General features: G+C 42.0%; 2 protein-coding genes across 8 annotated transcripts in view; one reads left to right on the forward strand and one right to left on the reverse strand.

Moving 5' to 3' along the window:
• The window catches only part of HDHD2 (haloacid dehalogenase like hydrolase domain containing 2), a 54,338-nt gene extending 54,090 nt beyond the window's left edge, over window positions 1–248 (forward strand). The window contains exon 7 of the mRNA XM_067699179.1: window positions 190–248. Coding sequence (XP_067555280.1) covers window positions 190–212 — 23 coding nt within the window. The 3' untranslated portion in view covers window positions 213–248. The remainder of the gene's footprint in view (window positions 1–189) is intronic.
• Window positions 1–23,516, reverse strand: part of KATNAL2 (katanin catalytic subunit A1 like 2) — an 87,874-nt gene that overhangs the window by 9,913 nt on the left and 54,445 nt on the right. For 4 of the 7 annotated variants that reach the window (XM_067699167.1, XM_067699162.1, XM_067699168.1 and 1 more), the window contains 7 exons: window positions 21,322–21,420; window positions 21,035–21,112; window positions 18,074–18,172; window positions 15,616–15,679; window positions 15,299–15,417; window positions 9,664–9,755; window positions 7,399–7,509 (listed from right to left, as the gene is read on the reverse strand). In XM_067699167.1, the coding sequence (XP_067555268.1) occupies window positions 7,399–7,509; window positions 9,664–9,755; window positions 15,299–15,417; window positions 15,616–15,679; window positions 18,074–18,172; window positions 21,035–21,112; window positions 21,322–21,420 (662 nt within the window). The remainder of the gene's footprint in view (window positions 1–7,398; window positions 7,510–9,663; window positions 9,756–15,298; window positions 15,418–15,615; window positions 15,680–18,073; window positions 18,173–21,034; window positions 21,113–21,321; window positions 21,421–23,516) is intronic. The other 3 variants (XM_067699164.1, XM_067699165.1, XM_067699169.1) reach the window with 3 other exon arrangements.

Raw genomic sequence — 23,516 nt, forward strand, 5'->3', positions numbered from 1 at the left:
CACCCATCAACCACATATGGAGGGTCATGAACTTGATATCACTGCACAGGTTAGTGAAGCTTTGTATGGAGAGAAGCAATTTCAAGCAAAGCAATTTGACCACTGGTAGGCACGGACATACTATTGCTAAAAAAACAAAATTCAAATGAGTAAATTTAAAGATCTAATTGGCTTTGTTCAACGATTCAGGAATCCAGGAGCATCCCATCTAGCAAACAGAAAGGAGCTCTGAAGACACGTACAAAATGGAAAATGTTTTATAGGCAGAAGGAGATGCAACAAGAAAGTTATGAGCAAAGGGTGGATTGTTTTGGGTAAGGTCACCTTCTTTTGGGGAACAGCAGAGTCTATCCAGTGGATTACCTCACTAGTACTGACCAGGTAATTCCAGACTGACTGGTTAAGATTACATTCCTGGGAGAGGCTGAAACTGCTATTAGGTTAAGTATTGAGTCTCAGTTTGATGATGTGGGCTTAGAACAAGTGACTTCATTTGGGGCCTGTTGTCCCTTTTTTAAAATGATAAAAGATTTTAAAAGCCTGAAAGCACGATTGAATGCTATTGCAATGAAAGATGCAACTATCAGATTAGAGTGAGTTAATGCAAACCACTGTTTTCCGAAAGGTTTTCAAATAGAACATTGGTCTTATGAGATGCTCCTTAAGGAAGGGATTCTGGGGTCAAATAAATATGCAATGTACTGCTTTCTCATAGCTTTTCTTGGAGAGTCACAACACACAATAGCATCTTAAAGGCACTGAGAACTCCTGCCAGGGTGGAAATCAGTTGAACTGTAACTCAGTATCTCTGAGTTAAATTAGATCCCACTAGATCCCATTTTTTGGAAAGACCTGTGGGGAACCATTCTTGGAGAAATGTTGATCTAGAGGGTAATGATAGTCAAGGCACGAGGCCAAAAGGTAGGACCTCAGAGAGCACAGCTTCTCCCTAGAGCCCAGGAGACACATGGAGCTACTGCGGAATAACCCAGGGTTATGTCTGCTGACCCCTTCGATGACATGTATACACGTCTATAGGAATCTCACGCCAGACAGGAGAGAGCCCATATGAGAAGAAGTCAGTTTACACGGGTACATTCTTCCACATTCCCAGTGCCAGAAGCTCTAGGATCTTATGCTTTCTTTACATATTAAGATTTTTTTTTTTTAAATCCAGAGTGTGGTCATTCTAGGTGGATGATTTTTAAAAGGGATAGTGAAATGTCTAGCCCTTTTGCAAATAACAAGGAAAAGATGAGTTTCAACACGCTTCACACATACAATTTTTATACCTTCTTTGTACAAACTATCATCAAGTTTAGTAGACATCTAAAGATGGCATTTGCCTTAATAGCCCTGTTCAGTATTTTGTTTCCCTCTGTACTCCTAGGCCTGAGTTTGTGAATACTCAACAATACTAGCTGTGCTTGTTAAACATTTCTTCCATGGCTATTACTTTAAGTGGTAATATTAAATATGCAGCATTCGTTATTCTTCTCATTGCTAATTTACACATCAAATGACACAGATGAGCTGTTATTTCTTGCTTCCTTCTTGTCCTTTCTGTGATGCTATAGATCAAGGAAGGAGGTCCTCGGAGGAGAAGCACTGAATAAACCAAGATGCTGCACGCCACCTCACTGCTGAGAAGGGAGAAAATGACTAGCCCTTTGAGACAGAATGGACTTGTCTAGGGAAAGTGATAAGTTAACAAGCAGTAGGTGATAGCCTAATGCCTTGGAAGATGCTGTAGATAAGAAATACCACTAATCAACCATAAAGAATTTCTTTGGGGATTTTACGACTGGATTTTTACATAGTTTGGTATAATTTAGTTATTTCCCCAACAAGCATAGATTGCTTGAATCAGATAAGTTTATTCCCTCATCTAAGACCCTGAAGCCAAAATAAAAGTCTGTCCCAATACTCCTTTTTTTTTGGTCCCAATACTCTTGATAAAAATATACTATTTCCTAATTTAAGGAGTTGGACAGTATGTAGCAAAATACTTAAAAATAAAAACTATGCCCTTTCATACAGCAATCCTACTTCCAGAAATCTGTACTCAAGAAATAACTAGATGTTGGTCAAAGATTTTTATTCAAGGAAGTTCATTTCAGTGTTATTTATAATAGAGAAAGTTGGGAGCATCATTTATGTTCAACAGGAAAGGAATGATTAACTAAATTGTGGTATATTCACATGTGGGAATTTTGGGCAGCCATTACAAAATCCAATTTTCAAGGATTATTTAATGACGTTGGAAATGTTCTTACTATAATGTTAAGTAATGAAAGCAGGACCCTGGTGGGAATACAAAATGTACAACCTCTATGGAGGGAAATTTGGCAAAAATCTCTACTATAATTTCATGCACATTAACCCTTTGACCCAGCAATTCTACTTCCAGGAACCTTCCCCAAAGATACACTGGCAAACACGCAAAGTGATACATGCACACCATTACTCACTGCAACATTACTTATAAGAGCAAAAGAGTAGCAACAGCCCAAATGCCCATCAGTAGGTGACTGGGGTAGATTATCATATGAACAAGATGGAATACACGCAGCTACAAAGGGAAGGAGGGAGAACTTTCTGTACTTATTTGGAAAGATCTCCAGAACATTTTGTTATGGAAAAAATAAAAATACAGAACAATTTCTATAATATGCCGCTTTTTGTGTAAGTAAACCAAGTTCAGTTATTTTATGGAGTTCTTAAAAAAAACTTGACAGTTTATTTGTGGAGGATGTGACAGTCTGTCTCTAAATAATGTCTTTCTAAATAATGTCTGTCATTCCTTCCATTAGTCCAGTGAGCCTCAGCCGGGGGTAATTTTGCCCCCCTCCCTGGGGAACATGTGGCAATGTCTGGAGACCTATTTGGCGGTCACAACGGGGGGTGATGCTACCAGCATCTAGTGGGGAGAGACCAAGGATGCTGCTCAGCATGGTACAGCGCACAGGAGGCCCCACAGCAAAGAATTCTCTGGCCCCAAATGTCAAGAGTGCTGAAGATGAAAAATCCAGAATTAGCTCTTCCATCTTAGTTATGCCAGGTCTGTACCATTTTCTTCATCAAAATGTTACTGTTATGATAGGTTTGGTATTATTACTGAAAATTCTGTTATAGTCACAAATATAAAATATATCTACATATTAGGATAAAGTGAATAACAATTATATTAATGTTGTTAAGAACTAAAATGTTCACAATTAGAGAAAAGACACAAATATAAAATCAAATAATTTAAAAACCTTGTAATCTTAAATTTGAGTGGTAAATATTAGTATGAACTCATCATTTGCCTCTTTTTAAAACTAGGTATGTATTTCCTAGCTCTGCCCAATCAAAAGGCCAGGAAGCAATGATAATCCAGTAGCAAGGAACACCCATAACTGTGAGACTGTGATCTCTAAATATATTTCCCATTAAAGGGAACCAGGGCTCTGTGAATCAATGGCTGATTCCAGGTCTGGAGCAGAATATCAAATTGAGCCTGGGTCACCTTGTGCAAATGACAAAGAAGCTTGGCCCTGCCACACCTAACAGAAGGGGAAGCTAAGAAATAGAATCCAAAAGTTGGGGTTCTGTTATGAAAGTAGAAGGATGAAGTAAATATTGGGAGGCAGGGGCTTCCCTGGTGGTGCAGTGGTTGAGAGACCGCCTGCCGATGCAGGGGACACGGGTTCGTGCCCCGGTCCAGGAAGATCCCACATGCCGCGGAGCGGCTGGGCCCGTGAGCCATGGCCGCTGAGCCTGCGCGTCCGGAGCCTGTGCTCCGCAACGGGAGAGGCCACAACAGTGAGAGGCCCGCATACCGCAAAAAAAAAAAAAAAAAATATTGGGAGGCAGTTATCAATCTCTGCCACAGCAGCATGGGGGCTGACAATCAGTCTCTGATCTGCCCTGTCCAGCAGAGTAGCTGCCGACCACAGGTGGCTACTGGGCACCTGAAGCAAGGCTAGTCCAAACTGAAGCGTGCCCTAAGTATAAAGTGTACACTGGATTTCAAAGATTTAGTATGAAAAAGAGAATGTAAATATCACAATAATTTTTATATTGATTATATATGGAAATGATAGTATTTTAGATATATTGGGTTAAATAAAATATGTTATCAAAATTGCATATTATCTGTTTCTTTTGATAATTTTTAACGTGGCTACTAGACATTTTTTAAGTATGTGTGCTTCACATTATATTTCTATTAGACAGCGCTGCTCTAGAAAAACCAGTTACAGGGTCTTCTGAAAGGCTCGGAGCTTGGGAAATGGGACAGACATGGGAAGTTTAGCAAAGGCATGGAGAAAGAGGAACAAAAAATTCAGAGAGGGAGGGAGGGAGGGAGGGAAGACAGACTAGTGGCCACAGAACAGAAGAAAATATCTACAAATCTGATAGAGGATGAAACAAATCTTATAACTCAATAATTCAAAAACGGACAAAGGATTTGAAAAGACATTTCACCAAAGAAGATATGCAATTGGCCAATAAGTACACGAAAAGATGCTCAATATCACTAGTCATCATGGAAATGCAAATCAAAGAGAGGAGATACCACTGCTCATCCACTAGGATGACTATAATCAAAACGACAGAGAATATCAAGTGTTGATGAGGATGTGACGAAACTGGAACTTTCATCCATGGCTAGTAAGAATGTAAAATGGTGCAGCCACTTTGGAAAACAGATTGGTCGCTCCTCAATTAAACATAGAGTTACCATAATAATTGCACTCAGAGGTATAAAAATAGGCAAATCTATAGAAACAGAAAATAGATTAGTGGTTGCTTAGTGCTGGGGGTGGGAGATGGGGATGACTGCTAATGGGTACAGGGTGTCTTTTCAGGGTAAAGAAAAATATTCTAAAATTGATTGTAGTGACGATTGTATAATCATATAAATATAGCTAAAACCATGAATTGTACACATTAAATGGTGAATTGTATGGTATGTGAGCGATATCTCAATAAAGCTGTAAAAAAAAACTAATGATGTTATACCAAACAAGTCATGAGATCATAGTGAGAGAGAGAGAGAGAGAGAGAGAGAGAGAGAGAGAGAAAGAGAGAGGGAGGGAGGGAGGGAGGGAGACTGACTCATTGGTTACCACTGGAGGTTGCTAGGGCACAACTCATGACTCTAAAAATCAAAGAGAAAGAATTCTGATTTTCAAGTATGAACTACATTTCAGGGTAACCAAATAACCCTATTGGATGGGGCAAAGTTCTACGGTAGAGAATAATTCCAGCTATCATTTAGTCTAGAGTAATTATAAGGGCAAGAAGAACTAGCTAAGTATTACCATGAGCATACAGTGAGCCACATCCAGAAAGTGTAGACTCTGCAGGACAACCTCCCTAGCAATCAAGTCAATAGCAAGTGGGGGAAAAAAAGAGGGAGTCTGTTCTAGATTAAAAGATACTTAAGAGAACAACTAATTACAAAATGCAAATCTTGTTTGGTTACCAGTTCAGTAAACCAACTGTAAAAAGACATTTTTGGAACAATATGGGAAATCTGAATATAAACTGGGTATTAGAGGATACTAAGCAATTACTGTTAATTTTGTTGGGGTTGATAATGACACTGTGATAATGTAAGAAAATGTCCTTATTTTTTTTAAAGATGTATGCTGAAGTATATATATGTGAGAAATAACATAAGAATCTAGGATACAGTTTAAAATGTTGCGGCAAAACGAGAGGAGGCAGCAATAGATTAAATCAATTGGGCAAGATGCTAGTTATGGAAACTAGAAAATGGTGGGTTCATTGTGCTCTTTTCTCTTTAGTGTTTGTCTAGAATTTTTCATCATAAAAAGTTTTTTTTTCAACCCAGCGACATTCAAGAATGGGTAGGACTTACCGGTTCCCAGATATGCTGAAAGGATGCAATCTGTGATGTCAAGGAATCCAAGCTCAAAAGCACATATGTATTTGCCATTTGACATGAGGAGAGGCAATTCTTTCAGAAAAACCCTTCTAGGCTTCTTTATTTTTGATTGCTTACTAGCTTTTTGTTTTTCCTCTCTGAACCATTTTATGTGAGGTTTCCCAACAACTGATCACCTCAGGGAAACTGCGGCAGCACTATAACCTCCTCAGCTAAGCCCAGGTTTCGCTGGGAGGTAAGGGCTCTCTATTCCTCCCTGCGGGGCACAGCCCTTCCCGGAGCCGTGCACGAAGCTGTCCAGTTTTCACCCACCCTCCTCAGCTGACTCTCACGGTCCCCCTGGGTCATAAGTAAAGAGGTTATGATCAACCCTCTTTCAAACAGGTGAAGGAATGGAGATTCTTTCTCTAAAGGACTTCACCACCACATTTAAATGATGGTTCTCTGTGTGGATTCAACTTTAACATTGTGTGTAAACACCTCTCTCTTCACAATGTAAAATGCTGATCACCTTAGCACATTAGAAAAGTCTTATAAATTTGAGAAGAGTTGAAGCTGGGCTGAAATTATGAATATAGTTAAAATAACAGATTACACATGAACATCATCACCTCTTGCCAGTGACGACTTCTCTGGGAGCCTAGATGATCAGCATGCACGGGCAGAAGGGTGTCTCTTTTCACCTTGGAATGTAGAAACAGAAATGGACGAGGTAGGGGGAAGGGGAAGAGTGTCACGAGTCCCAGCTCTGCCGCACATAGGATGTTGACTTTGGGTGGACTGACCTCCCTTGACCTTGGTACCCACTCTGCAAATGGCAAGAGCAGCATTTCCTTATCTGGCTCCTGTCTTATCTGCAGCTCAAAAGAAACAAGGTATGTGAAAATATTCTTGTAACTATAAAGGGATTATAATTATTTTTTAAAATATTCTCTCCAAGTAGATATTATTTTTCTCTAGTCAACATCTCTTATTTCCCAATTCTGCTTCTAGAATTGGTCTTAAACTACTCTGGGATACAGTCTGAATAACAGACTCTGAGAGTAGATTATATTTTCAATTAGATATTATTTAGCTTCCTATTTACTGCGCAACATTAAGGTAAAGATTTTCCTCCCAACTTAAAGTTTAATTTTAACATGTTAAAATCCAAACATGTTATTTCTGGAATATTCTTTGAGTCCTGCAGATTTTAGCATTTTACAGTTCTCTGCCAAACCCCTGCTTAAACACATTTAATAATTTGGCTTTAAACTCAGAGTCTCCATTTTAAATATTGTCAGTGGTAGCCCTGACCTATGTTCCTTCTGTTCAGGCAGATTCTTTCACGGTACAAGTAGCAAGGATTGAGGACTTGACCAGGAAAGCCTTCAGCTTCATCTTCCAGGGCTGGAACCAAACAAGAGGACTTTTCCTGAAGTGCTCAGTATAATATCTTCATCTGTACTCAGTGGCTCATGAAAATGCATTCAGAATGTACTCTCTAGATCTCTTACCATGGCAGGTTGGAGGCTGCTAAGACAAACACGAGATCCTCGGAGCGGGCCAGCCCATCCATCTGCACCAGTAACTCAGTCTTCATCCGCAGGCTTCCTTCGTGCTCTCCCCTAGAGAAAGACGAGAAGGTGAGATGCTCCCAAGAGGCAGAGTCTTTGCTTTCATGACCAGAGTGACACTCATAGCAAGGACTCAGTGACGGCAGACCGGGTTCCCTTCTGACAACTAACCCCTTCCCTGCCGCATTCTCAGGAGCTACTCATCCCAGGGTTGGAGAAAAGAAGCAATTGGTACTACTTTCAAACAGTAACAGAAAGGAAGTAAATGAATATAATGATGATATTGAAAAGAAAAACAAAGGTTGACAATGAACCAGAAAATAACCGAAGGGGAGACAGTGGCACTAGTAGATTAAAAAAGGCAGCCCCACTGTGTCGACCTGCCGTACCATTTACCCTTTTAAAAAATGGCTTCATTGAGAATAATCCTTTTCATTTATATAGCAGGCATGAAAGTACTTTACACACACTATTTCTTTTAGTATAATGTATGGACATAAACTGTCCAAGAAGAGATGAACCACAACACAATATTTCATTCTCTTCTAATAAGAGACAAGATAAGGACACGGAAACTAGGCTTTCCTTGCACAGCAGAATAGAGGCAGTTTTCTGTGCAAATTCATCCTCTGATTTTCCCACCACCCTCACTGCTGAGACCCTCCAGCCAAGAAAGAGGTCACTACACCATAGGACATGCACAATCAAAACTGGCTCAAAGTCCTGACCAGCTCCAGCAGGCTCTCATGTAGATCAAGTTAAAAGGAAAAAAAAGTGCCTTTCTAGCACAACACAACATTCAGTTTCTCATCTCTGCCTGTATATGGTGGCAGCCCAAATTAGGCTTATGGGTTTTTTAAGAACTGTGCCCCTTTCTATCTAAGAGGAAATATAAATATCGTTATATATTTATCTAGCATTTACACATAATTACTATTCTTTTAACATAACATGACCCCCAAAGTCTTCAGACCACCTGCCCTTATTCCTTTATCCTTTGAAGACTCTCGTTTTAGTGTTTAACTTCCAGACAAGGAAACTGACACACTCAAGGCTGGTAGATGAAGTTTCCAAAGTAGCTCAATCAACGCTGTGGAGGGCCCTGGGGATGGAGGTGGGCAGCGTGCATGTAAGGGCGAGTGTCACTGCAGTAAGGCAGGCCAGGAGCACAGGGCATTGCAGAGGAAGTGACCACTAGGGCGGCCTGGTGGGCTCCCAGCCAGGCCCCCGGGCAGCTGCCTGTTCCCGCCAGGCCCCCTTTGGAGAGGCAGATCACCTAGCCTGGGGCTGACTAGCACCCATGAAGCCATAGAAACAGTTGCATTTCAATCAACGACATGAATCCCATGCATCTTGGATGCATCTTGATGGTTGTTTTTCTCTGCTGGGAAAATGGTTTTTAATAAGTAAAATTTCATAAATTATATTCTAGTTATACTTCCAACAAGATAATTGTTTACTTTTTATTAATATTAGTTCTGCCTTGATGATAGACCATTAGAAGCCATCAATAAATGCAGCTGTGTTGAGTTTTCCCTGAGAGCTGTTTTTTCAAGCCAGGGATACCAAGTTTAGTAAAAAGTTTCAAAGAAAAACACCTCTGATGAAGACAGAAAGGTGTTCTTAAAACACACACACACACACACACACACACACACACAACCTCATTACAGTCTGGGATGTGTTCTGCCTGCTGCAGACATTAGTGGACACTTAATCTTTAGAGATAACATATGTGACATATTTAAAATCGGTCCGGCTGAGCCACAGTCTGGTGTCACAGAGAAGTGGCGGCTTCCCTGGCCTCACACGCCTTGTCCAGGGCTGCCTCTCAGGGCTTAGCCCTTGGTAGCCCCGTTCCCCCCAGGCAGCCCCTCTGGCTCCAGGGGAGGTGTTCACGGGGGGCTATTTGGAGCCAGCAGGATGGTTATGGCAGCCTGGGATCAGGGGCTGGGTGATCTTCAGGCCTGAAATCCACTCTGTGGGGAAAGGGCAAGGGAGAATTACACTTCCTCTGGTTATAAAAACTATTTAAATCAGCTATTCAGTTAACATGATCTAATTTAAAGACCTTTCCGTGTGTCTGCAGAAAATCTGTGGGCTTATTAATAGGCTCATTCTGCTGGTAAATGTCGATGGGCTTCCGACCGTCAAACACACTTACGAGAGGGGAGAAGTGATGACCAAAAAAACCCTGTCTGTTACCCAGGAGCCGTGCCTCTCTGACTCATCACTGACTCCAGCTCGTCCAGGAAGATGGTGGAGGGGGCGTGATAGCGGGCAAGTTCAAATAACACCTGGGTAGGAGAAAAGCAACCACTTGTTAATTCATATACTTAAAGTTCTCAGATGCTCCCAGAGATTAAAAGCTTAGGATAGCTGTAATATTAAGCATTTATGCTTCACTTTGTTATTTCACAATAACTTTATAATCATTACAGTTACTTCTCCCTAGCACTACCCCATGGTCCAATTATTTCCATTTACCACTTGGTAAAATTACAGCCAGAGAGAGTAAGTGGTTAGCTCAAGGTTATTAATCATAGGATTTCCCTGGTGGCGCAGTGCTTAAGAATCCACCTGCCAACGCAGGGGGACACAGGTTCGATCCCTGGTCCGGGAATATCCCACATGCCGTGAAGCAACTAAGCCCGTTCGCCACAGCTACTGAGCCTGCGCTCTTAAGCCCACGAGCCACAACTCTGAGCCCACGTGCCACAACTACTGAAGCCCATGCGCCTAGAGCCCGTGCTCCACCACAAGCAAAGCTACCGCAATGAGAAGCCCATGCACTGCAATGAAAAGTAGCCCCCGCTCGCCACAGCTAGAGAAAGCCCACGTGCAGCAACGAAGACCCAACACAGCCAAAACTAAATAAATAAAAATAAATAAATTTATTTTTTTAAGTTACTAATCATAAATGGGAGAGCTTAAGATAAAACTCAGTTCCTGAACTTTGTTAGTTAGTTTGTTAGCTAATTTGTTAGTTAACCCTTGAGACCCCCCGCCAATAACATGTTCCATATGGACACAAAAGCCTTGGAATACGTAAAATCAGTTAATAATTTTTTTTCCCTTACCACTTAGAGACAATAAGGTTATTCTCGGAAGGAAGAACTGCAGAGAAAGGGTAGAGTTCCGGTCATGGGCAACAAAGCCAAAGAATTTTGCCCTTTCTGCTCACCAAATTACTCCACGGGGTCCCCAACACTGCTGTTTGGTAGGCTCAGGTACTTGAAGGCAATTCCCAATTGAATAAAATGTTCCATTCCATAATAAAATATTATAGACTGAATAAGAACAGGAAAGCAACCAGCAAAAGAACAGCCATAAAAACAAAATCGAGAGCTCTAAAGGGAGATGTAGTGGTGATGAAAAGAGTATAAAAAACTATACCTTTTTTTAAAAAACCCTGAAACTAATCTCTTGAGCACCATATACAATTCTTCCCTGGTTGATCAGAGAAAGCATTAGAGACAGAGAAAGCATTAGAGACTTAGAAAAGTCTCTAAAGAAAGCATTAGAGACTTAGAAAAGAAAGAATTAGAGACTTAGATGTTCTTTAATAGGCATAGGAGATTTACTCTCTGTGTCACTTAGCACTAGCAAAGCATCACAGAATAAATAAGAGGGGAAGGGCTCAGAAAAGGCCAGATTGTGGTTTTCATAGTAGTAGCAGGTCGTCCCTTACAGGCCTCCCTGTCACTGAATGGGAAACTCCTCACCTTCACTGCTGCTTGTGTGTGTGTGGTCCCTCTATGCTCATGCGCAAGTGTTTTCCTTTCACAGAATCCTATTTCTGGCTCAGCCCAGTGAGCTTAAGAGAACAGTGTCAATGCCGGGACACTCATCACAAATGTTTTTTAGACACAACAGAGACCAACTCATTAGCAGCAGGTAATTTGTCTTCCTGTCACAAAAAGAAAAGCTCAAATATACCTGGTATTAAGGATGATTACAACAGCAGCAATCTACCCAATGAAAAATGGCATATTAGAACACTTTTACACGTTTTTAAGGAGCTCCCCAAAGTGCAGAGAGACCAACAGCCTCGATAAGACCAAACATCCTGCTGGAAGGAGAACCACGTCTGGAGCCTATGTCTCCACATGGACCACACCACTACCCTTCCACTGCCAGAGAATATATAGAACCCTGGGTAAGTGCTTGGGAAGCATTAGTCTAAAATTTTCAGAAGTTCTTGGAGGAAGTTAAATCACACAACTGGGGGAGGGTGGAATGTTGAAAGATGTGAGCAGCAACAGGTGTGTGCATTTGCTAAAGAGACCACTCAGCTACTCAATAGCATCCACTCCTAAGAGACATGAACATTAGGAGGGGAGGGAGAAACGTAACCAAGGGCTCCCTATAAATAACTCTTTAACTGGAATAGAAAGAGAAGCAAATGGTAGGAAAGCGTCTCTGATTTAGGGGAAGGCCTTGAAGGGCTTTCTTTATCTGAAAGCTTCACTGTAAGAATCTTGACAGCATGACCAAGGTTTTCCAGGTGAGGCTCTTTCCAGGAGCTCAGAAAATAAGAGTAATTTCTGAAAGAACAGAAGATAAGATCCTTCCAGATTAGCATTAGCAGAGTTATCTGGTTTCCTTTTTTTTTAAATTAATTAATTACTTTATTTATTTATTTATTTACTTATTTTTGGCTGTTTTGGGTCTTCGTTGCTGCATGCGGGCTTTCTCTGGTTGTGGCGAGCGGGGGCTACTGTTCGTTGTGGTGCAAGGGCTTCTCCCTGCGGTGACTTCTCTTGTTGCAGAGCACGGGCTCTAGACTCGCGGGCTTCAGTAGTTGCAGCACGCAGGCTCAGCAGTTGTGGATCATGAGCTCTAGAGCACAGGCTCAGTAGTTGTGGCTCACGGGCTTAGTTGCTCTGCAGCATAGGGGATCTTCCCGGACCAGGGCTCGAACCCGTGTCCCCTGCATGAGCAGGCGGATTCTTAACCACTGCGCCACCAGGGAAGTCCTGTTTTCCTTTTGAATTATTTTTTAATATCCAAAAAATGTATTTCATAGAAAATAAGAAATATGAATATCTTCTAAACCTATAGAAAGATGCTCAAATTCATTCAGAATGAAAGAAATGCATGTTTGAGCACTTAAATATTACTTTCACTATCAGACTGGCAAAGATTTTTAAATATGGGTATTACATGGTGTTGGCCAGGGTGTGAGGAAGCAAACACACACACCACTGATGGGCATGTAAGCTGGTGCAACCCTGTCGGCAGGGAATTTGGCAATCAGTGGTTTTCTTTCCTTCTGACCCAGCAACTCTACTTCTAAGAAATTGTCCTACACTACACTATATGCAAAGACACGTGTATAGAAAGACTCTTCACTGTAGCTTTCTTCATAATAGCAAGAGACTGGAAACAACCTAAATGTGTATTAAGAAAAGATTGGTTAAACACGTTTTGGTACAACCATGCAATGAAGTGTCATGCAGACATATTAAAAACATGTTCTGTCTATCTATAATAGTGTGGAACAATATCCAAGTTACATTGTTAAGTGTGAAAAAACCCACAAGGTACAGAAGAGTATGTGTGCCATGTTCCTACTTGTATCTTAAAGGGAGGGAGATCGAGATACAGTTGTTGATGTTAATGTAGATATAAATAAATGTTCTGGAAAGCAATTGTAGTAGTTTCCTCCAGGGAGAAGGCTCAGGGGTCTTTTTTACTATTTTTTTCAGAAAGACTACTTTTTTTTCTTTGGCTGCATTGGCTCTTCATTACTGCACCTGGGCCTTCTGGCTTTCTGGCTTTCTCTAGTTGCGGCGAGTGGGGGCTACTCTTCCAGGGGCTCCTCTTCGTTGCCATGCATGGGCTTCTAATTGCGGTGGCTTCTCTTGTTGCAGAGCACGGGCTCTAGGTGCGCGGGCTTCAGTAGTTGTGGCACACAGGCTCAGCAGTCGTGGCTCGCAGGCTCCAGAGCACAGGCTCAGTAGTTGTGGTGCACGGGCTTAGTGGCTCTGTGGCATGTGGGATCTTTCCGGGCCAGGGATTGAACCTGTGTCCCCTGCATTGGCAGGTGGATTCTTAACCACTGCGCCACCAGGGAAGTCCCTGAAAGGCTACTTTTTAAATGTATGGTAAAGGAAGGGGAAAAAATTGGGGGCGGAATCATTTCCTAACTCTTAGAAGTCTAGCAAAACAATACTGAAGCAGAGGAAAACTTGAGTTAAATAAAATGCTCACACAGAATGGAGCATTCTAGTTAAATGACTTTTCTGGCTATTCAACATTAAACAAGAAAGTCCATTTAGTTTAAATCTTTGTTAGGAATATTCATTAGGGCTTCCCTGGTGGCGCAGTGGTTGAGAGTCCGCCTGCTGATACAGGGGACACGGGTTCGTGCCCCGGTCCGGGAAGATCCCACATTCCGCGGAGTAGCTGGGCCCGTGAGCCGTGGCCACTGGGCCTGCGTGTCCAGAGCCTGTGCTCCGCAGCGGGAGAGGCCACAGCAGTGAGAGGCCCGCATACCGCAAAAACAAAACAAAACAAAAAAAACCCAGAATATTCATTAAACATCTGAATTTCTTCTTTGCCTGGGTGAGTCTTGTCCAGGGAATCTTCCTCTGAGCACCTTGCAGTGTTTTGTGCTCATAGTTCAAAACACCACTTTTCATAACAGGAGATGAATCTAAACTGATTCTGGGGGCACCTTGTAAGTTTTGTTGTTCCTCATCACGCAGAAATGGAATGTTAAAGAGAAAAGTCTTCAGGCTGATAAGAATTCTAGTTTGTTGGATTTAAGCTAATGGAAATCTAGCTAACTAGAATCACATGGAACCCATAAATTTAGGAGCAGCTAAAATTAAACCCTGTCTGGCACTGAGTTAGACTCAAGATGAAGAACAATGAAATAGAAGATGTCAACATAGATTTCCATGAATTACAATCTGGTAGGGGTGATAAGAATTTATAAAAACTTACACATTTGAAGTAACTTGAGAACAATCACAAAGTAATAAGTAATAGGTTATTTTAGGTAAATCAATCCTTTAAAAATATTTTATTATCACTTCCAAATAAGCCACAATATTTCGAAAATAAGTCTATCCAAAGTAATGTAATTTAAGCATAATATTTTAGAGTAATTTCTTTTCAGGAAATATATCATATTTATCCACTTTGTATTGATTACTTATCAGTCATCCTACAGAGTGCAATAGTTTAACAGGATTTCTAAGCAGGACCTACCTTACACTGAGGCATAAATCAAAAAACAAGTGTTCTCATAAGGTGACTGGAAGATATAGTAAAATTTTATAATATAAAATATACCATATACTATGAATGAGATATTGTAAAGATGGAAACAATCTCTGAAGGGAAGAAAAAAATCCCTACAGGCTATGGGCTCTGCAAAGGAAAGTTGCTCAGAGAACCTGAAAGAATAATTAAGTTTTAAGTTTCTTGATTCTTCCTTAGAGTATCTAGTATAGGGACTAGCATACCATAGTAGCCTCTCAATAAATGTTAACTAAATATACTGCACATGCTTAATAATAAATGCTTCTTGAATGAAGAAATAATAGACCACTTCAGAGACAATTTTTTCCAGCTTCTATTCCCAAGTCACATGAATTGCAAAAGGGCTGTTGGTCAAATTCCCAAAGGAAGGGAGATCATGTTTGATGATAGGGGCATGACTGATAGCCACACATAGTAGTCAATCTACCTCCCAGGTTTTTGGTAATTAAGATCCAGGATAAATTTGAACATACAAATCACTTAAAACAAATAAGATATAACCTCATTTTGTACCACGGTATTTTGCCAGAACTTATTCTAAAAAACCAAAATCAAGAATCCCTACCCGAACAAGCTTTTCTGAATCCCCTCTCCATTTGCTTACGATGGTAGATGCAGAAATATTAAAGAAGGTTGTTTTGCATTCCGTAGCCACAGCTTTGGCCAGCAAAGTCTTTCCTGTACCTAGAATCACATGTGGGTAAAATATATGAGCGGCCCTCGAGCTCCATTCCTCTGCCTGCAGACAGAAGGCAGTCACACAAGCAAAACAGGAGGTGGTTACTCAGCAAGCACTGCCCCAGCCCTGAAGTAAGGACAGATGGGGCAACTTGTCCTCTGCACACACGCTTTATACCAAGGCCAAAACAGAAAGCCCTTTACCTGGAGGTCCGTAGAGCAGCAGTCCTTTCCAGGGGGAAAGGATTCCTGTAAACAGCTGTGGGTACTATGGGAGCAAGGAACAAGGATGAGGTTTAGTATCGGTACGTCAGCCTGCGCGCCCTGAGCTCAGGCAAGCTAGGGGAGCTAGGGTGAAACACATGCAACTCTGCGTCAAGCCCTCCTTTTTTTTTTTTTTTCCGGTACGCGGGCCTCTCACTGTTGCGGCCTCTTCCGTTGCGGAGCACAGGCTCCAGACGCGCAGGCTCAGCAGCCATGGCTCACGGGCCCAGCCGCTCCGCGGCATGTGGGATCTTCCCGGACCAAGGCATGAACCCATGTCCCCTGCATTGGCAGGCGGACTCTCAACCACTGTGCCACCAGGGAAGCCCAGGCCTTCCTTTTTTTAAGGCTGGCTTTTTCTCTCTCTCTCTCTCTCCCTCCCTCCCTCCCTCCCTCCCTCCCTCTCTCCCTCCCTCTCTCTCTCTCTCTCTCTCTATACATATATATATATATATATATATATATCTTACTTATCCCAATTTTACCTTCACACTTGATAGGATGCATGGCTTAATTTTTGTCACTTTTTAAAAGAGCAGTTATTTTAAGGAGAAGAAAGGCATATGTAGGTACTTTTCTCTCCGTTTCAATAGTCATTTCTCACATGCATAACATCATTTCCCCCAGAGTCCGACATATATGCAGAGCATACTAGATACATACTAGTATAAGATACATACTAGATACATACTAGTATAAGATACATACTAGAACCAACATACAAAAGTGTATGTGAATAAAGCTCAAAGCTATGGTGAAGCCTGATTTGGAAGTTGCAAACATTCAGTGCAGAATACATTATGAGACACTGACTCCAAACAGGACATGCGTGGACTTTCAGTGAGTCTCTCCCATTAGTTCAAACTCAAGCCATCTGGAGTTGATAGAGAACCAAGGAGAAGGAAAAATAATAGTAAAATTATAACTAGCTATTAGTTTCTTGCTGATGCTAATGTCAAAATGTTGACATCATGTGGAACTTCTAATACCATGGAGATAACAGATAACCAGAGTCTGATTGGGCAGTTCTATTCTTTCGTACAAGAAGTCTTGTACAATAGAGCCACTCAGAGGAAACAGGGAATAAATACATTTCTACTAATTCTGAACACCAGTATATTTCTTACCCCCATGTCTGAACACAGGAAGGAAGAAAGGGAAGACAGTCCAAATTTACTGATTTTGTCCCATTCAAAAAGAAGCATCCAAAAATCAGGGGCTGCAAGGGCGCAGTGGTAAGAATAAATAGGTTATTCAATAAAGTAAATCTGTAATCCTAACTGCAGGAGATTACAAAAAATGGCCACAAATTATTTGCAGCTCCTTCCACCAAGAGGGAGAGGATATCTGTCTATCGCTTGAATCTGGATTTTGCCTTGTGAATTTGGCCAGTGGGACATTAGCAAATAGAAGAAGAGACTTGAAAATAGAGACGAGCAAATATACGGAATATGAGAAGAGACACGGGAAAGGCTCACGGATTGGGTCCTGCCCTTTCTTGCTTCTGTCTGGGAACTCTCTGCACCGTGTGAGCAAGACTTGGGCTCTCCTGCCAGAGGACGAGAGGCAGAGAGAGGCCTCAGCTGCCTGGTGATCCCAGCTTTCACAGCTTTTCCAGCTTTTCCAGCCACCCCAGATGCCCCAGACGTGTGAGTGAGCCCAACCAACATCACGTGGAAAAGAGCCAAGCTGGCCCAGCTAAGCCCAGCCCAAAGAGCCCACCCACAGAATTGCAAACAAATAAATGATTGTCATTCTAAGGCACTAAGTGTTGGGGTGGTCTGCTATACAGCAAAAGCCATGTGGTACACTGACCTTCTCATCACCACTGTTGTAAACCAAACATGAAGAGTCTTGTTTTTCTATTTTTCTTCCTATTTAGTGAGCCACTCTGCACAAAACTTTGTCAGGAATAAGCTGAGCACAGCCCTATGGCTCTATTGGCCAGTGCCCTGGAAGGGGCTGTCTAGTCTTTACAACCAGCTGAAAGCAAAGCCCCCAATGATGGGGGTGTTGGGGGCAGGGGGAAGATCTATGCAAACAAAGTCAGATGCTCTCTCTTATGGCAGGTATTTCTACTCTAAATATTTTTAGGGAGGCAGGCTGATTTGAACCTATAGTAACTGACAAATCATATATACTATAGAGTCTTAGATCTTAAATTACCTCTTAGAGCAGACACCTGCCTTCACCCAATATGTAACATGATTTCAAATTGCCTAGAATGGACTGAGCCTTGGTGCTCCAGTGTTGACAAAATATTGTGACACAGGCAAAAAGTTAATTTGTGGACAGAAAAGCACCCTGTCATTCTCTTCCTGATGGGTATATGACATATAGCTTGTCCAATGGATAATGAACAGAAATATCTCCCAAGAGGCTTCCTTCCCATCCTTACCCTTATAGGATACACAACAGCTTCTTTGACTAACTGCTTGGCTGCATCGAGTCCAATAATGTCACTCCACTTTATGTTTGGATTATGGAGATAAATGTCCTGCAATGCACATTTGATCATTTTGTTAAAACTAATGTTCTCCTCCACAGCTGTAATAAACATTGGAGCAGCAGAATACCTGACTTACAATAGGACATAAAGTGCCTGTGATAAACACTTTTCATATTAGATACATGTGTATATATACACATTGTAATCTGAGGCTAGTTCACCAAAGGGATGTCATGAAAATGTTCAGTGATATTCCCTGAAGAAGACATTGCTGATATAATATGGTACTTTTAGGGTAAAAAAAAAAAAAACCTTCTAATGAGGGACTATACCTGTCTTCGGTCAATAGCAAACCATGCTGATTTACAACCGTAATCAAAGAAGCTACAGAACATGCCTACAAATTACATTAGCTTTTACTCTGAAACATAGTTCCTAGCCGTTGCCTGCCCTCTCTCTTACTCCTTGATCTCGAAAACACTTTCGTAATTTGCTGCCTAAAAGAGATAACGCTCCTCTGAAACCAATTTCTCTTTTTCCCTAGTGATCGCTCCCTACTTCCATCAGGAGCAATTGCTTCTACAAAATCCAAGGAAGCCAACAACCAAGCGAAAGTCTTCCCCTCACATAGCAGAGCCCTGCAGCAACCACTGAGGGTAATCAATTAAGGTAGCTTTTACTGATACTAATTTACAGTTTCCAAACTTCAATTTCGCTAGATGATCAGAACAGTCACTCAGGGGCCTTTCTCAGTAGGAGCTGTTTTGGGCAAGCTGAATGTCTAGAGTGTTACGGCCAAAAACAAAACAAAACAAAACAAAAAACCCACCTCTTTTCCAAAGTCATTCTGAGTGACTACAGAACAATCTGGAAACTACTTTTATATTTATTTAATTTTTAAATAAATAATACATGCACATGGTTCAAAAATATACAAACGTATTTTAAAAATTCTGGTGAGATGTTATACCTCTACTTCTGTCCCCCATCCTCCCAGTTCCCTTCACCAGAAGTGACAAATTTTATTAGAGAAACTATTTATGCAGGTGATTTTCATGGTGTATGATGTATGTATGACCCATTCCTGGGTGAGCTGACAAAGGTCTCAGTCTTCCAAAATCTTGGGAGAACCACCCTGTCTTTAAAGGACCACCCACTCATTCTTATTACCACACTTTCTTAGGAAAAGCTTGGCGCACAGTGGGGATTCAACTACCCTGGAGTTCAAGGCATCCATAGATAATAGCAGTATTCCTTGCCTTCTTCTAGAGTTGACATTGAATTCCACGTGGTACTGTTTAAGTTCCCAGTAGGAAGTCCCTCCTTATATCAATCAAAAGTTCTCAAGACTCAGCAGGACTGCCTCAGGAGGTGGTGAGCTTCCATCCCTGTCAGCATTCAAGCAGGGTCTGCACGACTGCCTCCCACTGTACTGTGGGAAGGGTTCCAAATGGAATCCTTTCAGGCCACTTCTACTCTACTTTATTATCACTAGTCCTGGTATCCTTTTGCAAAAACACTAACAAGACTATTGATTTGGGGGTATAAAAATATTTTTCTCTGCTCTCTTATGCATCCTAATTACCACAGCCTGGCTCAATCCCTCATCCTCTCACTGGCAATAACTTCAGAGCTGGTCTTCCTATCTCCATGTCTTTGATAGCCTTCCACACTGTCATTAGAACAAGCTGTCTAAAAGTACATTTGATTGCCCCATTCTCCTGATGGACGACTTTCGAAGATTCCCAGTCTCCCACAGACTGACTCCAGCCCTGGGTCCTGTTCGCAGCACCCTTACATGCAGGAACCCTGGCCTCTCTCTCCAGCCCATCTCCCACCATTCCTTGCGTCCCAGGTGGCTCCTGAGAAGCACTGCACAAGCGCTACAATTTCACAGGTCTGCACCTCTGCCCAGAACGCCTCCCCCCACCCTCTTCTACTCTTTTTTCACGTGGCTGTTTCCTGTGTATCTTCTTCCCTAACACTTTCCCCACTCCTTGGCGCAACAATACCCATCCGTTATGCTCCCAAAGTGCACCTTGCCCGTGGGACGAGAAACCCTTATGGGCAAGGACTGTGTTGAGTCATTCACCTTTGTGTTTCCAGCCACCAGCACATGGCTGACACATCAGAGGCGTGCAGGGGACAAATGCTGGGCTGAAAGGAGACCTGGCAGACCTTAATGACCTCAGAGCAGATGTAAAGTTCTTGCATCATTTTAAACATCTCTCTGAGCCTGTCTAGGTTTCAGTCTTTCATTAAATACAAGATCACTGGAAATTAGAAAAACCTCCTATAACTCAGGAATCTATTCTATTCCCAAGGAACTTGCCCGAAGTCACACAGCTAGAAAGAGGAGGATCTAGGAATCAAATCCAGGTCAACCTGTTCCACAGCCTGTGTCGTTAACCATTAGACTTCACTGTCTTTAGGTTCTGGAGGCCAATCTTGAAAAATCAGTAGTTTGGATGGTAAGATCCTTCCTACTGATCTGTTTCTTCATGAAAATTTCCAATTAGGAAATCAGACTCCCAACATCTCTATTTCTAGGCTTCGACTGTTTAAACAAGACGCAGACGTGCTCTTTCCTTCTCTGAGAGGCTTTCTTTCCTTAAGCCTTGGCTCGGCTCTACACCCTTTCACCTGTCCCTTCCACTCTAAGTCTTTTTCTCTTTGGGTTTTCTTGGCCTCTATAGTGAGATGGTGGGCTTTTTATATTGTAATTTTACGATTCTATAATTTATTCATCATGCATTATTGTGCCTCTAAACAATATGAGTGCCTTTGCAAGTGGGGGCACTTTATAAATAAATGATTATATTTATTGTTATTAATAAAAGCAGCAGCCCACAATGCTCCAGGAGCCCCAATCCGCCTCCGTAAATTTGTGAATTGAATATCAGATCTTACCCGGCTCACCACGGCTGCCAATTCTCGCATCTCACTGTTCATGCCAATAAATGCACTCAGAGGTTTCAACAATCGTTCCTGACAATAGGAATAGAAAGCCTAACGTTACAATATTACTTCATCACTTGGGAAGAAAAACAGGGCACGGATCTCCAGGACACAAATGGTGGCAGGTTGCTATGAACTTTGACTTGATCTCAAGGTTTCTCTGGACTCAAAATTATATTCCCAAAGTTCATCTGGATTTTGGCAGTTTGTAAGATGAATGTCCCATCTTAGCCACTTACTGAAGGGTCTGGGTTGCAGTCGAAGCTATTCAAGCCAAGTTTGCTGGTTGCTCCTTTTATGGCATCTGTGAGCAGCCCTCGGAAGTCAATGATTTGGCCCTGAAAGGGAGTAACAGTTATTGAAACGGCTATTAAAACATGAGGGGAGACTAACCTTAATAGCTCAGTTTCATTAAATTAAGACACATTTATGTGCCTTGGTATGTAGTGCAAACTTAAAGCCTCAAAAAGAAACTGCACTAATAATGAACAAGATGATTTCATCACGTTGGGGCACTCTAGGAAAAAGAAACAAGTTATAAAGAAATTCTTCAGAATGGAGTTGGTTTGGATGAAATTCCCAAGCATTTGTCAGTTCCTGACACACCATCTGCTTCCTACATGTCTACTTCCCCTGTATTGTCTCATCCTTTTTAAACATTCCATGCAGGAAGACTTCACTGGCACAAGAATATTGATAGCTCCTAGTTATGGACTACACTGTACATTTACCACTCAGGAGACTGCCTGGCACAAAACACGTGTGCAAGGTACTTGTGAGGATTATTTCCAATCCTTCTAACACTTCTGCTAGTCGGGAATGGCATCCTAGTTTCACAGATGTGGAGGTAAGGCCAGAGAAGTTAAATGATCTGCCCAGGGCCACACAGCTAACAAGTTACTTAAGACCAGGATTCAAACCCAGATATCTGTCTCCCCTACCCATACTCCTTCTGTCTCCCCTAGAGGCAGAATGAAAAAGCAAGGATGCCTGTAAAAAATAAAAGACAGTAACAGTAGCCAACATTTACTGAGTGCTTATTATGTGCTGGGCGTAAGACTAAGGCACTCCCTTCATTATGACCTTGGAAGTGGGCACTATGATTATTTCCATTTCACAGATGAGAGAAATGAGCCTTGGAGAGATTAAACAACTTGCCCAAGATTCACAGCCAGGAAGGTCTGACCTGGGCTTTGAACCTAGGCAGGCTGACTCCAAAGCTAGTGCCTTTGGAAACAGCACATCTACAAAATTTGCACGGGGGCCTGGGAATCATGAAGCTAGGGGCTCTGAGATGGTGATGAAAGACCCATTTTGGAGATAGGCCCCTGACCATATGCCCTCATTCAGCTTATGAAATGCTAGGGAGAAAACCGTCCACAGTTTACCCTGAGGACATTTCTGCTGCAAAGAGAATTTATAGCCAGATTCTTTCAAAGGTTAAGTGCTGGGTTAAATAGCCCCTTCCTTGACCTGATCAGAAACATCCATTCACATTAACATGAGATGTTCATGAGAGCAGCATTGCTGGGCACACAAGTGACCAAAAACGTGACATAGGTAGTGACGGTGAGCAGGGAAGTATTTCTCCACGGGCAGCAGTGATTCGAATGTGTCACCTCCAGGAATCACCCATATAATCGAGGGCCTAAAAGGAGCCAGTTCTGGCCCATGAAGCGGCTCCCCTTGATTTCAGGGAGATAGATGCTCCCAGTTCCCCTCCAGACACACACACCCAGAGTTTGGTCTGCCTGAGAAGAACTGGCCAGAGGTAAGTCAGCAGTCCCGTACGATCGAAGAAAGAAAGATGACTCAATGATATTCAACCCTGAAAAGTTATAATCAAGAGAAACACGTTGGTGTCGATGCTGCTTTTTATTTCCACGTGACCCACTTTTACCTACCTTTGGCCTACAACTACCCAATATGGGTCCTTTCTGTTTGAGAGACTGTTATTTACGAATCAGGACGTGAGGTTCATTAGGAAAGGGATAAATATCTATTGAGGACAAGATCAGCCTTATATCAACTGAGGTTTCCTGGTTCACATGAAATTACATTCAAGCCTGGAGCCACATCTCCAAGGAGAAAGGAACACTGCTAGTCAGCTCCTACTGACAGGGCAGAAAAGAATGAGTGCGAGGCCACAGCTCCTTAGGTATCGCAGAGCACTTTGTTACTGTCATCACAGAATTTTTAAGCTGAAAGGAACCTTAGAAGCCATCTCTTCCAAACCCAGCAATTTACAAATGGGAAACTGAGCCCCTTGGAGATGGGGCCGTTCATTCAAGTCCATCCACCCAGGAGGGGGATCCAGACCAGCACCTCAGGGTCTCATCCGCAGCCAGTCCCTTGCCAATTCACCCCACAGCCAACCTTTGATCATCACATATTACTTTTCCTCTTTGACAAATATAACACTTAGAATTTTTCA

Source organism: Pseudorca crassidens, chromosome 12 (genome assembly GCF_039906515.1).
Source record: "Pseudorca crassidens isolate mPseCra1 chromosome 12, mPseCra1.hap1, whole genome shotgun sequence".
Lineage (NCBI taxonomy): Eukaryota > Metazoa > Chordata > Mammalia > Artiodactyla > Delphinidae > Pseudorca > Pseudorca crassidens.